The sequence below is a fragment of the Pieris rapae genome, chromosome 10 (assembly GCF_905147795.1).
Source record: "Pieris rapae chromosome 10, ilPieRapa1.1, whole genome shotgun sequence".
NCBI lineage: Eukaryota > Metazoa > Arthropoda > Insecta > Lepidoptera > Pieridae > Pieris > Pieris rapae.
In genome coordinates, this window is record NC_059518.1 from 1,439,183 (window position 1) to 1,461,713 (window position 22,531).

General features: G+C 32.1%; 1 protein-coding gene across 2 annotated transcripts; it reads left to right on the top strand.

Moving 5' to 3' along the window:
* The first annotated feature begins 157 nt into the window (after positions 1 to 157).
* On the top strand, positions 158 to 13,986 carry LOC110998128 (MADS-box MEF2 type transcription factor MIG1). 2 transcript variants are annotated; one of them, XM_022266593.2, is made up of 9 exons: positions 158 to 470; positions 642 to 719; positions 1,985 to 2,123; positions 3,629 to 3,761; positions 9,708 to 9,873; positions 10,658 to 10,711; positions 11,701 to 11,972; positions 12,759 to 12,884; positions 13,618 to 13,986. In XM_022266593.2, the coding sequence occupies exons 1-9, from the start codon at positions 362 to 364 to the stop codon at positions 13,711 to 13,713; spliced, it is 1,173 nt and encodes a 390-aa protein (XP_022122285.1). In that variant the 5' UTR covers positions 158 to 361; the 3' UTR covers positions 13,714 to 13,986. The 2 variants fall into 2 exon arrangements, with proteins under 2 accessions (XP_022122285.1, XP_022122294.1); XM_022266602.2 differs by having other exon boundaries at positions 159 to 470; positions 9,744 to 9,873.
* Positions 13,987 to 22,531: the final 8,545 nt, after the last annotated feature.

Below are 22,531 nucleotides of genomic sequence, written 5' to 3' on the forward strand. Positions count from 1 at the left end.
CTGACGGGGTTTCTTAATGTATCGAGGTGTTAAAAAAATATTAAAAATACACATAAAATATATTGATGTATTGAAGTCTGTGGCATTTGCATTGTTTTCCTACAGACTCATTTACCTGTAGAATGTAAATTTTAATGTAGCCCATTATATAGTTAGTAATCTGTGGTAGTCTATGCAATATATTGGAAATTGTTATTAAACTTATCATTTGCGATGAGCAAAAATAAAAATACTGTTAGCTTGTTGTAAACCTCCAATTTGACAGAAAATATCTGCGCTAACTTTTAGTGTTGTTTAATTAAAGAATATTTTTACATACTAATTCAAAATAACTCCAGTCCTGGAGACTACGTCCTTGAAAATGCCAGCAGTTACTTCAACAACTGCTGAAGAACAAAATGAGGGCGATCAGAAGATGTGGAATGCTCTCAAACGCTACATTATACGAGAGAGACAAAGAAAAAAAGAAGGTTCTTATTTTAAGCTATTGATGCCTAGTTTATTTCAATGATATTAAATGAAACTTGTTTTTCAACATGAGTCTGTAAACTGCTTTAATTTTAAGTAATAAATATTATTATATTTTTCTGAAGCTGCAGGTAGTGGTTAGTATTATACAATTTTTTATTTACTATTATCAGAATATGAAGCCGAAGTGGAGGAGGAGAGACTTAGGAAAGAGCGGGAGGCTAGAGAACGACAAGATGTTATGACACTTGGTAAGTAATAGTCAGGAAGCAGTCATAAGAACAATTTAATTTTTTCAGATGTTAAAAACTTACTTCCAATCTTGTATCTTACTTGGTTTTATCATATAGTTCAACTATTAAAGTACTAGGTTTAAATATAATATTCTTTATAAATACTTAATATTTTCACTACATGGTATGTAGTATTTTACTTCTAAATTTAATAAAATTTATGCATACATTTCAGTCAATATTTAAGATTTTAACAGTTTTTTTTTTCAATTGTCATTATTTAATGACACTAAGATTTGACAACACTTGCACCATATAGAGGCGTTTTCTATTATTACCTTTAATAACATACAGGATAAAGGGCATCTCAGTAAGTTATAATAAATGTTATGTTTGTAAATTTTTAACTGTTATAAATATGGGTACTCTATACCAACTATTCTTTTTTAATAATATTTTGTAATTTTTCAAATAAAAATTATATCTTTGATTGGCCAATTTAATAAACATTTCTCAAAAAATATCTTAACTATTATGTATTTATCTTGCTTTTGTTGTTTTTTTCTGTTCCCCTTTTCAATAAAATAAATAAATAATGTGTTCTATGTAAATTATAAACTTGAATAATAGTGTGATGCACAATTCAATGACTGCTTCACCATGGCTATATCATTATGAGTTGTGCCAGTAGCCAGTTATGTTGTTAGATTATGTAATTGTGTATAAAGCCATTTCACTTTTAATTATATTTGCACTAAAATAGGCCTATACATATACATTCCCTTTGTGTTTTACCAATCTATCATTGATTACATCACTCAGGTCACATCATTTGGTGATATGATGCCAAATATTTCTTAATAAATCTGCACATGCAGTATTATTATATACATAACTAGCTGATCCGGCAAATGTTGTTTTGCCATGTTTTTGTGCCAAAAAATTTAAGTTTATAATTAACAAAAAAAACATAAGGGATGATTGTAGAGGGGTGTATGTATTTTTGTATGGTGTATCGTAAAAAAATAAAAACGAAAAATTTTGTCTAAAAAATAAATAAAAAAATTTAGGGATGGACCACCCTTAACATTTAGGGGGATGAAAAGTAGATGTTGTTCGATTCTCAGACCTACCCAATACGCACACAAAATTTCATGAGAATCGGTCGAGCCGTTTCGGAGGAGTTCGGTTACTAACCCCGTGACACAAGAATTTTATATATAAGATAGTAAATAAAATTGCGAAGTCAAACCAATGACTACAATTACATTTTTGATTTTTAGAGGAAACAAAGGAGCAAATCGAACAACTTGAACAAAAGTTAAAACAACTAGAAAAAGAGAAACAACAACTGTTCATGCAGTTGAAGCGAGTACTGAATGAGGATGAGGTTAGAAAGCGACAGCAACAGAAGGAAGCAAAGTGAGTAAAGGAGATGTAAAGTTGTTTCTTTTCTATAACATTATAATATTAATTATTACAGATATTTTATATGTAATGTCTTATGTGATAGTTTTCTTCCGTCATGTATATAAGCTTTCTTACTAGGTTATCTAGATGAAAAACAAATCTTGATTTATGATATAAATGTAAAAAAGGATAATCATTCAGACAAGTTTTAATATATTCTTATATGTACACTTATATTATAAAGAGGAAACTTTTTTGTATGTATGTTTGTAATGTTTTCACACAAAAACTACTGGACTGAATTAGAAATCTTAACTGACTGACATAGGCTGGCTTATTTTATTTTCAATAAATAAATTTCTAAGAAAACTATAACAAGGTGTGAAAAATGTCCTTAAAAATCTGCATGCGCTGTGGATTGATGATAGAACAAAAAACCCATTTTTATGTTGGCAATTATTTGTTGGGCTATCCCGAGTCGGAACTCCATAACTTAAAATTATTTTCCTGCCACAAAACTAAACTACGTCAAATTGTGTATAGGCAAGTTCTAAGACACAGATGTTTAACAAATACATAAATCTCTTCTATAATATTATAGAAGAAATTTCTGCATTTTGAATTTTTGTTTTTACTTTTAACAATATATAAAATAAGTAAGCTAAAAATCTCCTGAACTGATTAGAAAAAATATTTAATCATCTACTTGAAATCAATAATTTTTCAATATCTATAAAGTAATTTTAAATTTACTAATGTTCGACATTATACGTTGGTTGGTCTAAACTCTAAGGGGCCGTTCAAACTTCAAGTATTACGTAAGCACTATGGGGGAGAGAGGGGTCTTTGATTTTCTTATTTCTTTGATTACTTCAACAGTAATTATTTTTTTTACACATGTTACCCACATATTGTCTATGCTTGAAAACAAAATGCATTTTCGAGGATTCCCACAAAAAAATAAAACGTTTTACTTATCATGTTACGAATTTAAAATGTATTAGATAAAACTTATTGTAAAGTAAAATCTGTATATTGATTATGGATGTGTGTATCTAATAATTAAAAAAAAAAGTCATGAAAAACTTAGGAAACTAGGTAAAATAAAACTGTTACGATAACAAAATTATTGTTAAAAGTAAATTAATTAATAAAGCCTTTTATAAATGTGACGAATACTTAAATGATCCTAATCCTTGGGATTGATTTGCTCCAGTTCAAACAATTTGTATTAAAAACTTGGCGATTGAAAAGAGTGGCGGAAAGTTTCTTGCCAGTTCTTCCTACCCGCTCTACGCCCTTGACTTGCGAACTGGTTGTAAATGTAAATTTACGATTAATTTAATTTGTTTTTCTTGACGTTCATAAGTGTACAAGTTTACCTATATGAATAAAGATATTTTGATTTGATTTGATATCTTTAGTCGTATATATCAACGCGATTGGAACCGTAGGACATTGCTAGTTGCGTTATAAAATAATGTTATATTAGAAAATCTATTTATATACTTTTTCAGTGAAATGCAACCAATGAAAATGCCAATGGGTAATATACAAATGCCGATGTTTCCAATGCCATCGTCTCAGGGTCAAGGGGAGCCACCGCCTCAAGGCCGACCACCTCATCTCAATTCTCATATGCTTAATAAGGTATTTTACGTTTCAATATAAAATGTTTAGGGTTTACTATTCTTATAAAGAGATCTTCAATGACGTCATGCCATAAGCAATAGAAGGAATTTGTTTCTATGGGCCCAGTTAATATACAATATTGATTTTTTTTGAAAGTAGAACCTGTTCATTTGAATAATCATATTTAAAAATAGTTACTATTAGTTTAAGCGAACAAACGAATTCCAAATTTGAATTTGATTATATAAAAATCTATATATTGTTTAATAAGTTTACAGTTCAACATTTTTGTGTGAAGGAGTTAAAGGTATCAAATTTATATTGTCTTGATGTTAAACTGCTTTTATTGTTTTTATTTTACTATGAACATTATATTTGTTTGTCGATGTCTATGTATAGTTGGAATTGGTATGAATGGTCACCGTAATTTTCAAAAATATACAAGAAGATTATAAAGATTAATGCTATGCTACATCTCTTCGTCCAAAGAATCTCCAAAACTTGCGATTGATACATCTTGATCCAACTCCGCATACGGACTCGCCATATTACGACAACGAATCATCTCGTATTTCGGCCATAGAGCAGAGGCGATGAGAAACAAAGATGGTTATTAACCTACCAAATGGGCCAATCGAGTTAAAGACTCATCGTTCTCAAAACTGTACATGTACTGATGAGAGAGACGCTGTACAGAAACCGTTGGAAACAGTCCTCTCCAGCTGTTTCCTTGCTGACCATGGCGCTCAGATTGTTTTCCGTGTCATGTTTCAGCTGACTTTAACAGACAGTTGATGATGAGCTAGAAGAAACATCATACATATAAAGCTAGTTATTTCAGCGATTTTTTTTAAATTTTTAATGCATTTCAGTTTTTCCCGAAGTTAATAATTGTTGTTTTCATTGGTGGGTGTGTCTGCGCATTCGTGATAATTTTGTTTTTTATAAAACCAAGGACTTACTAATTACACAAGTACTTATAATCACAATATAGATTTGTTTTCGATAATTTTATAACACAAATCTATATCTATATCGACAATGAATCGCATAAATATTGTCGACTTAAGATTGGGTTGCTTTTGGTGCACACAACTTGAATGTTAACTAGGGTACTAGGTAACTGTACTGTAGGGTAGGTTACTGTACGGCTAAGTGATCCGAGTTTATTTATTTATTTATGTTTACCAGAGATAATGAGGGTACCGCGGCACAGTTAACATTAGCTCTGTATATTTATTTAAAATTAAAATAGAATCGGTGCGTAAAAAAGGTTAAAAAAACGGGAACTATGATATTTTAAGCAACATTTTTACACAGCAAATGTGAACAATTATTACAGTGCATTAAATAGTGTTTAGTTAGCCGTGATCAAACAATTTGCTATCCGCCATACCGCGTTGGATATTTCTCGTTCGGTTATGGTTAAAAATTACAAATGCTGCAAAAAACTGACGAAGTGTAGTGAAGTGACTTTTAAGAGTGTCTTGTGCAAATCAAGTACTTTAATCTAAAATCCTAAGCACTGTTTTAAATAAATCACAATATCATATGTGTTATATACGATTTATTTGCGAGTTAAGTAATTAGTCGATTGGCACTTGCGACGAGTCGTTGGGAACATCGAACACATTGAGGCTTCCGGATCGAATCCTGCCGCTTTCATACCTACGAAACGACGTTTACTTTTATTTTATTTTATTTTATTATTTTTACCACTAAACAACAATGGAAGACCAATTTCAATTGTTGTTTGAGAAAATGAGAATTGAAATGAAGGAACAAAATACAAAATTGGAAGAATCGTTAACTAACAAAATAATAAATAGAATTGATGAGAAATTAAAACCTATCTTAGCAGAAAATGAAAACCTAAAATTAAAAGTCGCAACCTTAGAAAACGAAGTCGAATATTTAAGAAGAGAAAAAAAGGAAAACAATTTAGTCATTTTTAACTTGAAAGAAGAGGAATGTAGTAGTACCGAGTTATTGCAGAATGTCCAAAGGCAATGTCTGGCGGATTTAAATATAACACTCGAAAAAACAGAGGTAAATAAAATATACCGTATCGGAAAACCGACGAAACAGGAAGGAAAACCAAGGCCCATTTTAATATCCTTCGTTTATAGTTGGAAGAAACAGGAAATCTTAAAAAATAAGAGAAAGTTCAAGCAATTGTTTATTTCTGAAGACTTTTCCAAAGAAGTGTTAGAAAAAAGAAAATTATTGAAATTAAAATTAATAGAAGAACTAAAGAATGGCAAGATTGCATATTTAAAATACGACCAACTTATAGTCAAGGAAAATGTTTCTAACACAGACAAAAGGAAGAGAGAACTATCAGCTTCTCCACAAACTGAACATATGGCTCAACCAAAAAAACAACAGGCACTTCTTTCGTCTAAAACTAACCGAACAAATGCTTTTGACATGATGAGGGCCAGATCGAACTCTCTTTCTAAACCTACTTCCTCTGATAAAAGATCATAGCAACCATGTGTTGGTACCCAGAAAACAAATAAAATAATAAGAACAATCTCCCCCAATACGGCTGGTCCCCGTGGGGGCAGTAGACCACCACCCTCCACCCAAAAAATAGAAAAACACTCTCGCCTTATTCAAGGCACACGAATTTGTACAATGAATGTAAGGTCGCTCGTAGGCAACGGCCGTCAAGAGGAACTAGAACATGCTCTGCAAACCATAAAGTGGGATATTCTTGGTCTCTCTGATATAAGAAAAGAGGGAACACACATTATTGAATACGAAGACTACATCTTTTTATACACCGGAAAGAAAAGTGGAAGAAATGGTGTAGGATTTATGGTTAAAAAGGAGTTGAAATCAAATATTGTAGATTTCGAGGTTCTATCAGACAGAGTAGCAAAACTTGAAATGTCCTTTAATAATTATAAGATTAACATAATTCAAGTCTATGCCCCCACAGCGAAGTCAAGCCAAGAAGACATAGATATTTTTTATGATAGCTTAAATAATGCACTAGTAAATTCTCTGCCATACACAATTGTGCTTGGAGATTTTAACGCACAAATAGGCCGAGCCACTCCAGATGAAAAGTTGGTTATGGGTTTATGGGGACACGGTAAGAGAAGCGAGCGAGGCAAACGACTTATTGACTTTTGTTTAGAAAAACAACTGTTTATTGTGAACTCTTATTTCAAGAAAAACACCAAAAATAAATGGACATGGTTATCACCAGATACTCGAACCGCAAATGAAATAGACTTTTTTATTATTAAAAGACCCTATCATCATACCGTCGAAAATATAGATATAATTAATACCACCCACCCAACAGACCACCGTATGGTTCGCGCAACAGTGAAAATTTCAGCAAAAATTAAAAGTAGAAAACACTTTAAAGGCAGACAATCAGGACTGAACCCACTAGAACAAGAAACACTTAAGAATATTTTTTCGGTTCAACACATTGAAAAATCTAAGAATATACAAGAACAATATAATAATATTATACATCAAATTAAAACCAGTGTCGAAAAGTTACCAACAATACCAGGGATAAAGAGAAATAACTATATTATAACTGAAAAAATAAGAGATATGATAAGTGAAAGAACTGAACTAAAAAATAAACCTACCAAATCAGAAAGTGAAAAGAAGCGTCTTAAGCATCTGTATGGAAAAATTAGAAAAAATATAAAAAGAAATAAAGAATATTATCAACTCAAAATATTAGAAGAAGAAATAGATAAAAATCTATCAGTTAAACGAGGAAACAAACGCATAAATAATACGAAACAATGGGTACAAACACTAAAAAGTCGTACAAACGCAACAATAACAAACAGAGATAATATACTAAATATAGCCACTAATTTCTACAAAGAACTGTACAGTTTGCAAAATCAACCACTAGATATTAGCAATAATGGTATATTAGAAAGTTATAAAAATGAAGAAACCCCTTTGCTACTGGAAAGTGAAATCAGGCATGCCATTATGAAACTTAAATCTGCAAAAAGCCCTGGAGATGATTACATAACTAATGATATACTTAAAGCAATAGTAGAACCTTTAACATCACCTCTCACGGAACTACTCAATGAAATTTTAAAACAAGAAAAAATACCTAAACAGTGGGAAACATCTGTAATAACATTACTATATAAAAAGGGAGACCCAATGAACATCAATAACTACCGACCTATAAGTTTATTGCAATCCACTTACAAACTTTTTACAAATATCATCCTTACCAGAATGAAGATGGAGCTAGAGTTCCAACAACCAAGAGAGCAAGCTGGTTTTAGAAGTAAATACTCAACTCTAGATCATATATTCACACTTAGACAAGTCATTGAAAAATACATGGAGTACAAAAAGACAGTATATATAGCCTATGTGGACTACTCCAAAGCCTTTGACACAATCTTACATAACAAACTCTGGTTAGCTTTACGAGAACAAGGAATACAAAATAAATATGTTAACTTATTAGAAAAGATATACCAAAGAAGTAAAGCCACAGTGAAGTTGGAGAAGAAAGGTAACATGTTTCCACTGAAAAGGGGTGTTCGGCAGGGCGATCCCGTGTCGCCAAACTTATTCATCGCACTTCTGGAATTTATCTTCAGAAAGCTGGATTGGTCAGGGTTAGGAGTAAATATCAATGGCGAAAATTTAAGCCATCTTCGATTCGCAGATGATATTGTTCTAATAACTGAAAGGCATGAAGACTTACAATACATGCTGCGTACCCTAGAAGACATAAGTAAAGAGTGTGGGCTGGAAATGAACCCTGAAAAAACATGTATAATGACAAATGGCATAAAATATAGTATAACCGTCAACAATAGAAATATAGAATACGTCGACCAGTATGTCTACCTTGGCCAAAATATTTCGTTTAAAAGCCATTATATAGAGGAGGTAGAGAGAAGAATTAAAAAAGCCTGGATTTCATATTGGTCACACAAGCATATTTTTAAGTCACAAATGAGTCTATCACTGAAGAAAAAAGTGATGGACTCAGTTGTGACACCTACACTGTTGTACGGCTGCCAATCATGGCCTATCACAGTTGAATTAATAAAGAAAATTCAAATATTTCAACGATCAGCCGAAAGAAGTATGTTAGGCTTAAGTCTCAGAAACAGGGTAAAGAGTACAGCGATACGACAAAGAACAAAAATAATAGACGCGGCAAAAATGGTGTGCCGCCTGAAATGGCGTTGGGCAGGGCACACAGCAAGAACAAGTGACAACAGATGGAGCGAGAGAGTGCTGCACTGGTACCCGCGCGGCACGAGCCGGCCGCAGGGGCGCCCACGCCGACGCTGGGCAGATGACATCATCGCAGTCGCCGGGGTTACCTGGCCGCGCCTGGCCCGCGACAGACGCGAGTGGAACCGGAAGGAGGAGGCCTATGTCCAACGGTGGACAAACCAAAACTTAAGTGAATGACGTTTTATTGTCCCCTAATTTTAAAGTTTTTTGGAAATAAAGGCTATTACTACTATTACTATTACTATGTTTACCACATCATTCAATAAAAATATATCTAAGGTATATGTTACAAGATAAAACAGTTATCTAAAATATATGACAATGTTGATAAACATTAATGTTGCAAAAAAAATACAATTAAAACATATACAAAATAAAAATACCAACTAGTTTTGTGAAGTATAAAAATACCAGAAAAAGATTTCTTTAAAATTGATCAGGAAACATTTTTAAAAGAAAATCTTGAATTGATTTACTGGCACATGCACAGGTAAAATGTAAATACATATTTTTCACTTTATTGGCTAGCAAGCAAAACATTGGTCCTTCGAGCCGGACGATGCTTTATTCAATTCATATTTCAAGATATTATTTTTACTGAAAGCCACTCATACCAATTCTCAAAGCTGGTTTCCCTTTCTCGGTGTTGTGGTAGTTACAAACACGGAGTTCAAAGGTTGTTTCTCTTTGTTCAAGAAAGCGTACTCAAAGTACAAATTGTTTCCACAACAGCAAACTATTGTACGTGGTCCTATACAGTCTGGTGTCAAGCGGCAGAGGTCGCCCTCACCCACATACGCCTTATATGCCCATCGGTTACACCAGCCGGCTATGAAACAGCACACAGTCTACTCCGATCATAGTAAGTACAATGATGTGGAAATTTAAAACTTGCGAATTTGTTTTGCTCAGTATTTAAATTGATTTTAATAAATGCTTGTTTTTAAGACTTCCAAAGTCTGTTAACAAGTTGATTCGATTGTATGTCTTTCTGTATACTATGTAATATTCCTAGTTCCTGAGAATAGCTCCTTCAGTCAAATCAATATTAAATATATTATAAAAAAAATGATAATAAGGTAGTGAAAGATGTTTGGAATTTGTATTGAAATATTTGCTGCATAAGTAAATAGTTCTGGAATGGTCGTAATATCTACGCCAAAACTGTTTTTTTCTTTTCATATACAGATTTTTTTTAATTTGTGTTTTGCAAAATCTCAAGAAATACAATTTAAAGTAAATTAATATTCATTATATTTCGCGGAAGGATCATAGCGCAGCGAATAGAAGTGTTTCGCTTTGAAAGGAGAAAAGGAATGTATTTCTATATACATAAATATTTATGTTTGTTTGCCTCGATAACTCAAGACTGGCTGGACCGATTTGGCTAATTTTGATCTTGGAATAGTGGAATGCAAGGGAAAATTTGAACTTTTGAGAAACAAAAGAAAATTTTTGAATACAAACTGTTCGTAGCTGTGAAACTTTTGATGTCTCCAGAAGTAAAGAAATATCATTTGATTGTCAATAAGTCGATAAATTTTCCTGTTTCATAGCTGCAGTTAGGTCTGATGCATATGTAGATGATACGAAGTTCACCGAGTCATCTATTATTAGGTATATATGTTTAAAAAAATCTTTTGCAGAAGTTGAGGATGGTCGAATGGGCCGCCAAATGGCTCGAGCGGTTTTGTGGAACAGTGAGTTGTCACTAGGTGTCATATTACGCTTGTGCATGTGTTTTCGTTATCTTTTTCATCATTTATATTAACTTACATTTCCTGTAGTACCTATAGTACCCTTCTTGTAACCCTTCGTTTGTAGCACCTAATATCTAATATGCCTCGAGAATTTTCTTAATATAATCCTATAAATAATATCCACCTTTCTTGTGGGACTTTAGACCTAATTTTGAAAACTTTCATTGAAAAACTATTTTTTTGTGGTTTTAATAATAATTTAACTATACTAACAGTCAATCATTGTTGTGCTTTCATTTAACCAAACTAAAATGGAATTCTAACCACCCCATCAACCCACATTCATAAACAGTTCTTGATAAAACATTGTGTTTAAATCATTATACACAATGTCATATAACTTAATAATTGCTAAACAACATCAGTGCGCCAGTAACAATTTTTAAAAGGCCGGTAACGCAATAGTGGGCCATGAAGTGATGCTCCTGTCCGTTTACCCCCGTTACATAAATCTAGTTCTAAATCAGTCTGCACTTAACTAAAATAACTTTCGTATCTTTCACTCAAATTATAATGACGCTGTGTTGAAAAGAGATAGTACATTTAAAATTTTACGTAAGGTGTTTTTTACTTGTTTGTTTTTACCGTATCTACACGTAGAATTACGTGATATGATATTCCTCTGATATGTCGCCTTGTACGATTGAAGATAACTGGTTTTGCCGATATTGATAATTTTTTTAGAAATGCAAATCATGATGGCTTGTATGTAACGAATTTGTTGGTCACGATGACTGTCTGATGACTCATAACATATAAAACTTAGTTTATTGGCTTATTTACTCAATTATGTGTGTGTATTTATTGTGTGTCCTGCCCTTCCAGTTAATTAAAATCCTGTTGTAAAAATTTCATGTTTCGTAAATCCGTTTATTGTCTATACTTCTCAAATATCATCTACGTATAAGCATAAAACATTTGGTCTATAGAAACATCTCAATATGCGTCAAACGTCAGTGGTTCCGGTGTTTCATCTGGGGGGTACTACGCGATGCCGACAAGCGTTGTGGGCGTGGTCACTGAGCGTCCACCGCCTCTGCTGTATGCTCATCATGCGCATACTCCTCACACTCCACACACGCCCCATACCCCACATCATTCGAATCTGATGTATGCGCCGGCGCCCCAGTCGCAGCTTTATATGGATATGCTGAAGAATAGGGAGGGGCAGCAACATCCGGAGCCTAAGAAGGATCAGCAGGTAGGCTACGAGACAATTTATTCAGCCATCTTTTCCTAGTGGTGACTAGAAAATTAAGTAAATGTGGAGGTTGTCACCTTAGCGCTGAAAAACAGTGTAGGCTTGAGCATGCGTCTTTAACCCCAAAAACCCGTTAGAATCGTGGGCACAGACACACAAGGATGGAAAGACCTAGAAATCGCCGGCATGTGTCAGGCACAAGAGGCTGATAACCCACCTTTTTTCACTATAATGTGTAAGATATTTTTTTTTACTTTCCTTTTAAGATAAAAAATATATCAAAATATCAGATACAGAAATCTAAAAAAAGTGAGCAGTATGGTTCCCGCTGTCTGCCTTTAAATCTTACCCTAAAAGAAGCGACTGTGTTTTTTTAATTTAACTGACTTTAAGTTATGAAAAATACTGTTTTTAATAAGTTCACAATGAAAATTGGCTGACCAAGTGTTTTTTTCGTATGGAATCGTTTGCGGGCCTATAACAGCTGGCCTCGCCTATTTGATTACAACTATAACCAATTTATCAATAGATACATAAAAACAATATTTATTTTAAAAAAATAACTTAATTCATATAGGTAACCAAGTACACTTATGAAAGTGAACAAAAACGATGTTAGATTTATTTTAAATTTACATTTACTATCAGTTCCCAACTCAAGGGCGTAGAGCAAGAAGAACTGACAAGAACTCTGCCAAATCGAAATAAAATATTAAATGAATACTTGCCTTATATAAAGCAGTACTGCTTCATGCCGTGGGAATAACCTTACCATTATATTTTTAGGCTCCACAAGTATTAATAGGGTTGAGTGAAGCCCATCATCCGGCAGTTAGTAGTGGAGTAGTTTATGCGCAACCGCCCGTGTCCCGTCATCTGGCCATACATCAATCGCAACACAACACAATACAGGTAAATTTTATTACAACCCTCGATTTTTCATACAAAAGACATTAAATTATCTTATTTCACTAAACATAGTTTTAAAGCATATAAGTCGCAGCCAACTAAATTAGCTGTTCAATTAACAGTCTAGCCTTTTAACTAAAAGGCGCCGTTTAACTAACGGCCTGAAAGATGTTCAGCCAGTTGATGAAACAGCTAGGCAAATGATTGGATCGATGACGTTTCATTACTTGCCTAGCCTGTTGACTGTTCACTGTTTATTTAAATTTAATTTAAACTCTTCAAACTGTCAATATGGTATCGGCAAACAACAACTTTAATGGTGTTTTCCGAATTGTTACCGTTTTTATTTCTGTAAAATAATGACTCTCGTAAAAATGGCCTAACCATTAACTTGCCAGTTAATTAAGGGCCTGTTTGGATAAAGTGCCAAATAGCTATGCAATACATAAATTATTCGAAAGATAAAAGTTCCGAATAAGATACTTGGCATTTCATGACAAATAGCGCTATCTGACAGTCGTGAAACACAAAAATTCTGTTTATCCTACAAATAAGTAACAAATAGCTTATTTGGAACTTATCCGGACATTGTGAAACAAGCCCTTAATGTTGTAACAAACTACGGAAAATATGAGGCACATTTAACTGATAGATCACAATACGCACAAACACAACGATAATATATTGACTAATATATTAACTGTGGATATGTTTTATCTATAACGTTATTTTGCAGGCAAAACCTGGAAGCATCACTCAAGGTTATCCCGTGCAACAGTCAAATCCAAACGTACAAAACCCAAACATATATCCCAGCAGACATCGTTATTAGCTGGTTATTAAACACAGTATGAAACCGCCCTTGTAAGACGGTGACTCTTAAATGTTGTATTAAAATATATATAAAAATGCGTAATTTTATTATTTAGTGATAGATCTGTAAAGGAAATATTTTTTATTAAAGTATAAGGTATTCGTTGGGGTCATTGAACTCGTGAAGGTCATGAAATCAGATTTGACCTCTCAATTAACGTTATTCCTTTTAAATAAATGTAATAAGGGTTGATATTAATACATTATATAAATAAAGATGTTTATTATGGAACAGGTATCACTTATTCCACCTCATTAAAACTGGTAGTAAATGTAAAATTAGATTCATATATTATATATTTCTCTTTTTTTTGACGTTCATAAGTGTACATTATGTTACCTATATGAATAAATTATTTTTGACTTTGATTAAATGTGAATCTGTAGATAAAGCCGGCGTAAAAAACTCTCGGTACTCTTTATAAAAGCAAATCATAAGACATAACTTATTTTTTTTAAAATTGCGCGGAATTTATTAGAAGTAGTCTGTCTGGAACTAGTCCCTTTTATCAACTAGATAATGTGTGTTTTGTCAACTTAGCCTCAATAATATTACCAATTAACATCCCTTTTAACAACGGGTCATACAATCGCGATACTATATTTTTCCGGAACTTTAGAAATATTAACATTAAGTACTGTAAAATCGTATTGCATAATCTTTCCACAGGAATACAATATTCTATGATTTTTGAAGTTGGTTTAAATGTCTTGATATGTATCCGGTTTCTGGGAGATATAATAATCCACAACCATGGTGCCGAAACAATCAATAATTAGAGAAAAATATATTATGTTTTTTTAAACCCAAGTGATGAAAGGAAGGAATAGTGAAGAAATTCATTATTTGATAGGAAAGACTAATGAGTCTTAATTTATGTAGATTTAAGGTCTGTTTCACAATGTAATAATAATAATAATTTTTAATAATAATTTATTTATTTTTCTCCCATATAACATTTACAAAAATAATTAATAATAAAGTTGTGACAGTATTGGGAGACTGGTTTCCAAACTAGGTAAATATTCGTATGAGTTCCAAATAAGCTATTTATTACTTAATTGTAGGATAAACAGTATTTTTGCGTTTCACGACTGTCATCTGACAGATAGCGCTATTCGTTATGAAATGCGAAGTATCTTATTCGGAACTTTTATCTTTCAAATTATTTATGTGTGGCATAGCTATTTGGCACTTTATATATTGTGAAACACGCCCTTAATGTTGTTTATAAGTTACTTTAGGAATCTTTTCAGCCTAACTCTCTAATCCAGTATAAATATATAAAAGGAGTGTGTATGAATGCTTATCAAAAGTGTTTCCAATGTTTATGACTCATACATATATTATGATAAACAGTTACTAAGTAATATATTAATTTTTAAGATGATAATATCTTTTATGCCACTTATCGACAGTTATCATAAATATGTATAATCGATTACGCCGATGTGTTATCCAGATGTAATTGAACTGCACGATGATAATTTGGAGCACAAAATATATTCATCAGATTCATATTTGGACTTTATAAATTTGAGTAATTTTGGAGTTCCGAAGAACGTTTCATTGGTTACCCACTCGATTGTGTTACAAGATGCACATGTTACTACTTCTGTATAATGTATAATTAATGTTAAAATTCCTAGTTTATCAAAACAACTTATTTTGTTTTGTGTTTAACGCAAATGTAACAAGTATAAATAAATAAATAATATAGTATAAATTATATTGCATTGTCCCGGTTGAGCTGATTGATCTTAATTGATATTTCCCAAATCCAGTTGTTACTTGTTGAATCTATTTAGGAATAACAAATACTTAAAATGGCTGATAAATTCTTGCTTGAATGCTTTCATAATGTTGAGATGGCCGCCATTACGTCAAAAGGCGCCGAAACAAATTGATAGGTTTTGTTCTTCGCCAGTAACTTACACGACAATTTATTATACAGAATTACTGTTGTAGGTTATTATACTAAACGAAATATTCTTGAATAATTATAGAATAATGTTGCTGTCTTGGCAGCCCCAAATAAATGAACTGAGCATGAGGATTTTTTCTTCTCACGCGCTTAATAGGTTACGCAATTTTTGCCTATCTCAACTAAAATTTCTCTTGCTCACTCTCTTTTACTTTCTATTTTTGATTATGCTGATGTATGTTATCCTAATTTAACTGAGTTGCAGCTTGATAAGTATAATAGAGCGCTTACAAAATGTTTGCATCAGATTCATTTTTGGACTTCGTAAATTTGACCATATTTCGGAGTCCCGTAGCTCTGCCTATATATTTTAATTTTTATAGGTTAACCTTTTTATTGGCTTTTAAATTTTTGTCTATAATTATTTTTTATTATTACTATTTTTATTTTTTATTATTACTATTTTTTCTTTGATTTTGTTTTATATTCAATTAGTTACTTATAGTAACGCTTGTTTTAAGTTTTTTTGTTTCTTTTGTTAATTGTTTTTTATTTTTTGTACTCTACCCTTTTTGTTCTTTAACGTTGTTTCTCATTAGGGTTGCCTGGAAGAAATCGCTTGTAAGCGATAAGGCCGCCCTTTGCCTTATATCTTTTGTAACTGTTTTTTTTTTATTTTTGTTATGTGTGTTTTTGTATAAGGCAATAAAGGATAAATAAATAAATAATATATTTTTGCGTGATACCTATCAATATAACAATTATTATAAGAATACGGCGAGTATCCCCTACTCATCTTTAAGTAGCTCTTATAATTAATTATTATGTAATATATGTACGTAAAAAAATAGCTATTTGGTGGAAGAAATAAAAACATATTAATAATCTGTTTTTTTATTTACCTTTATTTTAAACGCGATTCATCTACGTTATATTGTACAGATGTCTTAAAATAAAGTTTACTTTTCTTTAGCTTGCGTTATGTGAAAATGTTAGACGAGTACTTCGTGGACGAAATTCAAAACTAAAGTGTTATCTTAAATCTAAAGTCTACGCCAGTTAGCCGACTTTTCTGGAAGTAATTGAAAAAAATATCCGTCATGAAATGGCATCCGTCACTGACTCCATCTGCCCTCTCGTCGTATGTACCTAATTTTATTGTTTGATTAAATGAGTGCCGCGAACGCGAGGGTCTACATTTAGACGATATTACTTTTAAGAAATAAATTCCCAAGTGTGTACTTAATAAATACTTTTTTGATATAAATATGAACTTATTTTTGACACACTTATTAAACTTTTATGTTTACTAGTGTCACTCTACATATTTTTAGTCTATGGATAGTGGTCTTGATTTTCTGTATTTATTTTATTTTCTTTACAAAGACGAGAAACTGATCAACCGATTTCTATAGTTTTATAGTTCTCCGAACCGAGTTTTTCGTCATCTAAGTGCGCATGTAGATAATAAAATCTACTGGTACACAGCGTTTCGATTAAGTATTGAAAAATGTTTTGATTCCTACTTATACAGTTTTCCAATCATATAGATTTGAAGTAAACAACAGCTTTGTATATTAAGGGCCTATTTCACAATGTATGGATAAAGTACCAAATAGCTATGCAACACATAAATTATTCGAAATATAAAGTTCCAAATAAGATACTTCGCCTTTGATGACTAATAGCGCTATCTGACAGTCGTAAACGCAAAAATACTGTTTATCTTACCAATAAGTAATAAATATCTTATTTGGAATTATCCGGATATTGTGAAACAGATCCTAAGTGTTATTATTAGGTCGTAAGTATAAATAACAGCAATATTTTCATATAGAAGTTTATAGTATTGCACTTGTTTTATGTATGTATTGAACAAAAAGGCAGGAAGCCTACGTCGGTAAGTTATATTGCCCATGGACACTCAATGACAGAGGGCTCGCGAGTGCGTTACCGTCATTAATTGTGCATGCTGTATATTACGTGGTACATGTTGAGCCATACAATACATATAAAGGACGCAAATGAAATTCAATTATAGGCATATGACCAATGAAGTCGCATATTATTGGTATACTATATAGTTTTATTAATGCAGCCTTAACCTACCTCACCTGTAGAATAGGAGGAGAGGTCCGGGTGAAGACGCGCGGGGTTTGACCTGGAACTAGGTCACTGCATTGATCGCCATTGCATCTTATTGCGCCGTTCATATGCGAATTGGTAAGTGATCTTTTATACAAACTAGTTTATTACTTGAATGTTGATTCTTATATTAATTCCGTCAAAAAAATCATGAACTATTAAAATGTCATTTTGTTAAGCATTTCTTTAGAGTTGTTTAAATTAGTGTAAAGTTGGTGAATTTATTACTGACTTTCGTAGATACCGCCAATGGTAATTTTAAACATTTAGGGCCTGTTTCACAATGTATGGATAAAGTGCCAAATAGCTATGCAACACATAAATTAAGTACCTTTTAATTAAATTTTGTTTAAGATATTTATGAATAAATTAAAAGCCAAACACCTGTAAATTTAAATATCGTTTACGCTCTTGAGACAAATGTGTAGATACCCAAGATAGTTCCATTTGTCCCTTTCAGAAGAACGCTATTTGGCAAAATAGTAAATCTTAAATTTTCCTACAGAATATCTATCTTCTGTATAGAAACCTGACCTAATATTATATAAATAAATAATAGATAATAGCGCCAAATTTTCTTTAAAACTATTTTTATAGAATTTGTATTTTACCGTATACATATAGTTTGTGTCTACGAGTGGGTGAATCCAATTAATACGGCCTATGCATTGTCTATAAGTACGTTCAATTATTGTTATATGAACAAACGTAATACATTTAGTTGGTTTCATTATAATGAGTTATAAAAGTAAATTGTTATGATTTTTTTAAAATTATTTTTGTAATTCTTTAATTTACGTGATATATTTTTATATAAAACTCGTTTGTATATGAGCTTGAGTAATTAAAATTTAATCATTTTTCATAAGCCACTTATGTCACACAAATAAGTTCTGGTCTACAAGCACATGGAAAAAATTACCCCTGTGAAATGAACCAACGTGAATAACGCTTAGAAGGTTGTTACTATATCAGAAAATAACTATAAGCAGTGTGCCGTCATTTATGAGTGGTACAGGTGATTGGATGGAATTTCTCAGGTAGAAATGAGGAATTACGACTAATTATTAATGTACGGCTTCTTTATAGTGTATAGATGATTAAAAATAAATGTCAAAAAACTAGTGCAGTATTAATGTTGTGGAAGTCAGTGCAAATTTTTAATAAAATAAAATAAAATACGTTTATTTTGGAACATAAGATCATCTAGGTATCACTTATTCCACGTCAATCAATTAGAACTTGTAGGCATCCCTACTCATCGGCAAAGACAGAGGGTGTAGGCCGAGAGAAAAAGCCGGCGTAAAAAACTCTCGGTACTCTTTTAAAAAAGCAAATCATCAAACAATATTTAAAACAAATATATCAAATTAATTAGAGGTAGCCTCCCAGGCCCTTTTATCAAACTTCCGAACCAATTCGACTTAGGGTCCTTCAAGAAAAGAGCGTACCAATTCTTAAAAGGCCGGCAACGCACTCGCGAGCCCTCTGGCATTGAGGGTGTCCATGGGCGGCGGTATCACTTAACATCAGGTGAGCCTCCTGCCCGTTTGCCCCCTGTTCTATAAAAAAAAAACTAGATAATCAATAACTTTATAGTAAGCCTTTTTACACAGCTTTTCTTTAATACATTTCTTAAATTTATTAAAAGTCAGAGATAAAAGAGCCTCTGGGATTTTATTAAAGAAGACTATCCCTTTTCCCAAAAAAGAATTACTAACTTTACATAGTCGCAAAAGCATAGGTCATGAAAATGTATCGACATTTACATCGACAATTAAAAAGATCCTCCATCAGCAGGAGGCATGGTGAAATAGGATCACGCACTTTCTTCACACTTAATATTCACAGAAAGCTGACGACTTCTGAACTCCTTGATCTTAATAAACTTTTATGATCCAGCCAAGTGTCTTTGCTTATACAATAGATTTAATGAGTCGACAACTCGGACTAACCTTTTGAAAAGTAATGAACGAAATACCTATATATTTCGTTCAGGAATCGTTCTGACAAAAGTTATATTATTTGTTAGTGTCTTTAATATTTTTTAATTGTAGTTGTTGTTGTTGTTTTGTTTTCCTAATTAATTTCTATTTTTTTCGATAGTTATATTTAGACTGAATTGTGTTTTTTGTAAATTAATAAATTTACCTACTGTTCTAATATCGGTATTGTTCGATAGGTTTCTGTACTGTAACAAGCGCCTTTTAAAATCGTTATAATTTATGTACTCTAAATGACTGTTTACCTTTTCTATTGTATTTATTTTAATTTTAGTTTTTATTTATTTTACCTGAGAAATAATCCAAGGACATTGCTATAATTACAACTTGTATTTGTTTATATCTTGTATTTGTGTTGTCTATTATGTTTCCTTATTAAATGAATATATAGTCATAGGATGTCTGGCTGAGTTCCAATCGACGTTACTCAAACGATTCCTAATCGAATTTGTTCGTTGGAGATTGATATAGCGGAGCATATTCGGATATTGTTATCAATTGCAATTTACATTTACAAAGTTATAGGTTTGCGTGTAATCAACGTTGATGTAGCTGAATGCTTAAATCGTTTTAGTAATTAGCTGAACCCGAATTGTTTTGCCATCTAAACAAATTATTATTTTGTAATTATTTTAATCTTTTACCATAAAAGGTTGTGTTGTTTTTCTATATACGCTTTAGAGTAATCTGTAATAGTAGCTTATTTTGTTAGAAATAAATAAATAAGATACTCAGTACTCATATCGCTGTAAAAATGTGAGGATTTTTTAAATATATCAATTTCTCAATATCGCCGACTGCTGTCTGCAGTGGACTCGTGTGGGAGAAATTGTTTTTTTTACGTATTCATTTTTTGTCCTAAATGTTTTCGCCACTAAGGCGTCCACTCTCTCATTTCCCGTTATAACAATGTGGGCCTTAATCCAATGAAGTTCTATGTCAACCAATTGAGGTGGGCCAACCTTAGGGATTTTTTTGGACCACAAAATTAGGACAAACACATGTCAACATCAACTTACATACGAAAATATAAAAAGCGGTGTCGTCCCTAAAACATGTGGGCACGACCAGCGAAATCAGGTAAATACAATAAAGTGTTAACACAAAAAACAACCATAAATTTAAAAATAAAAGCTATATAGAATTAAACCACTAGAAACAACAGGGATATACAAAATACTTTATCTTCTATTTTTAGACCAACCTACACAAAACCTATATCATTAAAATCGATCCCACCGTAATGGAGGAGTTTGGTTATAAATACTGTCACACGAAAAGTTTGTATATACAAAGATAACAAAAAATATATTACAAATTGTGTTGGCTAACCATACGACTGTCAATCCTGAGATCGCGCGCTAATACTTTTTTTTACAGAAAAGCGGCTCATATAATGTTAAGTGATATCGGCGCCCATGGGCACTCTCAATGCCAGAGTCCTCGCGAGTACGTTGCCGGCATTTTAAGGGTGCGCAAGAAATGGTGCTTCTTTGAGTAAATTTGTTGGCGTTGGAGGCACTGCAAGCAATTACAACCACTACACCCAGAGTAATTATTTGGCACACACAGTCTCTCTAAAATTTCCGCATTATATATTTTACCTCTTAGGACCTTAAAAAAATAGTGTGATACCTACTATCACTATCGATATTCTCAATTTCAGGAACCGTCCTTACCTCTAACTTGTTGTTAGAGGTAAGGACGGTTAATACCATACCCAAGACAAACATAACTGGATAAAATGGGTACACTAAAATACAACCTCACATAAATATAATTTACCTACTAACTTAAACGACTAACCAATTATATTAGGAAAGCTCTTAGATTCCTCTTAGTCTTCTGCTTCGTAAAATATTAATATAGCTTAGAATTTCATCACTATACCGCAGTCCTAATTGAGTCATCTGTCATCTACGGAGGCGGTTATAAAATTAAATTCAACACGAGCTTAACTTGTACAACGCAATTGCCCTGGTAGTATACGGCTTCCATGTTGTGTCATACACTAATCCTCTATCCATTATTCTATTATTGTTATCATTTCTTATCCAATTACCGTCTCTTAGACTTACTGCTTGCGTTGTTTGAAGATTTACAAAGTCGTTATACAATCCAGTTTCAATCCCCTTTGGTTAGATTTAGTCGTTTTATTTCTATTTAATATTATAACTAAAGCCTCAAATCATTATTTATACTATCTCTTTCGTCTCTTTCTGTAAAATAATGATTTTGGTGTAATGAAAAATACACATTAGTAGTTACAACGATGCAAAGACTGATTTGTGAATAAGGAATTATTATTTATAATTATTAATAATATTTTTTGATTATTTTCATTACGAATGTTATTTAATTTATGTCTAAAGTTTTAATTGCTTGATTGAAATGTTGAAAGTTAATTTCTTTCAATTTAAAAACATTCCACTTCCAGTAGAAAACACATTTTTATTGTATAAGTACAGACCTAATTATAGTACTATTCTTGCATATTGCAGTGAACTGAAAAATATATCAAGGAAAAATTATAATAAAATATATATGCTTTATCAGTATTTATCAATCTACTAATAGTGTACTTTTATTAGTAGCAATAAAAGATAAGGGTAATTGCAATTAATCAGTCGTTTAGATAAATAAAATTAAGTTATTATTGTTATTAATTTATTTTATTTAAAGTTGTTATTTTAAGTAGAATAAA

Coding starts and splice junctions, on each gene's coding strand:
- LOC110998128 (XM_022266593.2), top strand. CDS start 362: ATGCCAGCAGTTACTTCAACAACTGCTGAAGAACAAAATGAGGGCGAT. Junction 2,124..3,628: donor CAGCAACAGAAGGAAGCAAA/GTGAGTAAAGGA, acceptor ATACTTTTTCAG/TGAAATGCAACCAATGAAAA. Junction 11,973..12,758: donor AGCCTAAGAAGGATCAGCAG/GTAGGCTACGAG, acceptor TTATATTTTTAG/GCTCCACAAGTATTAATAGG.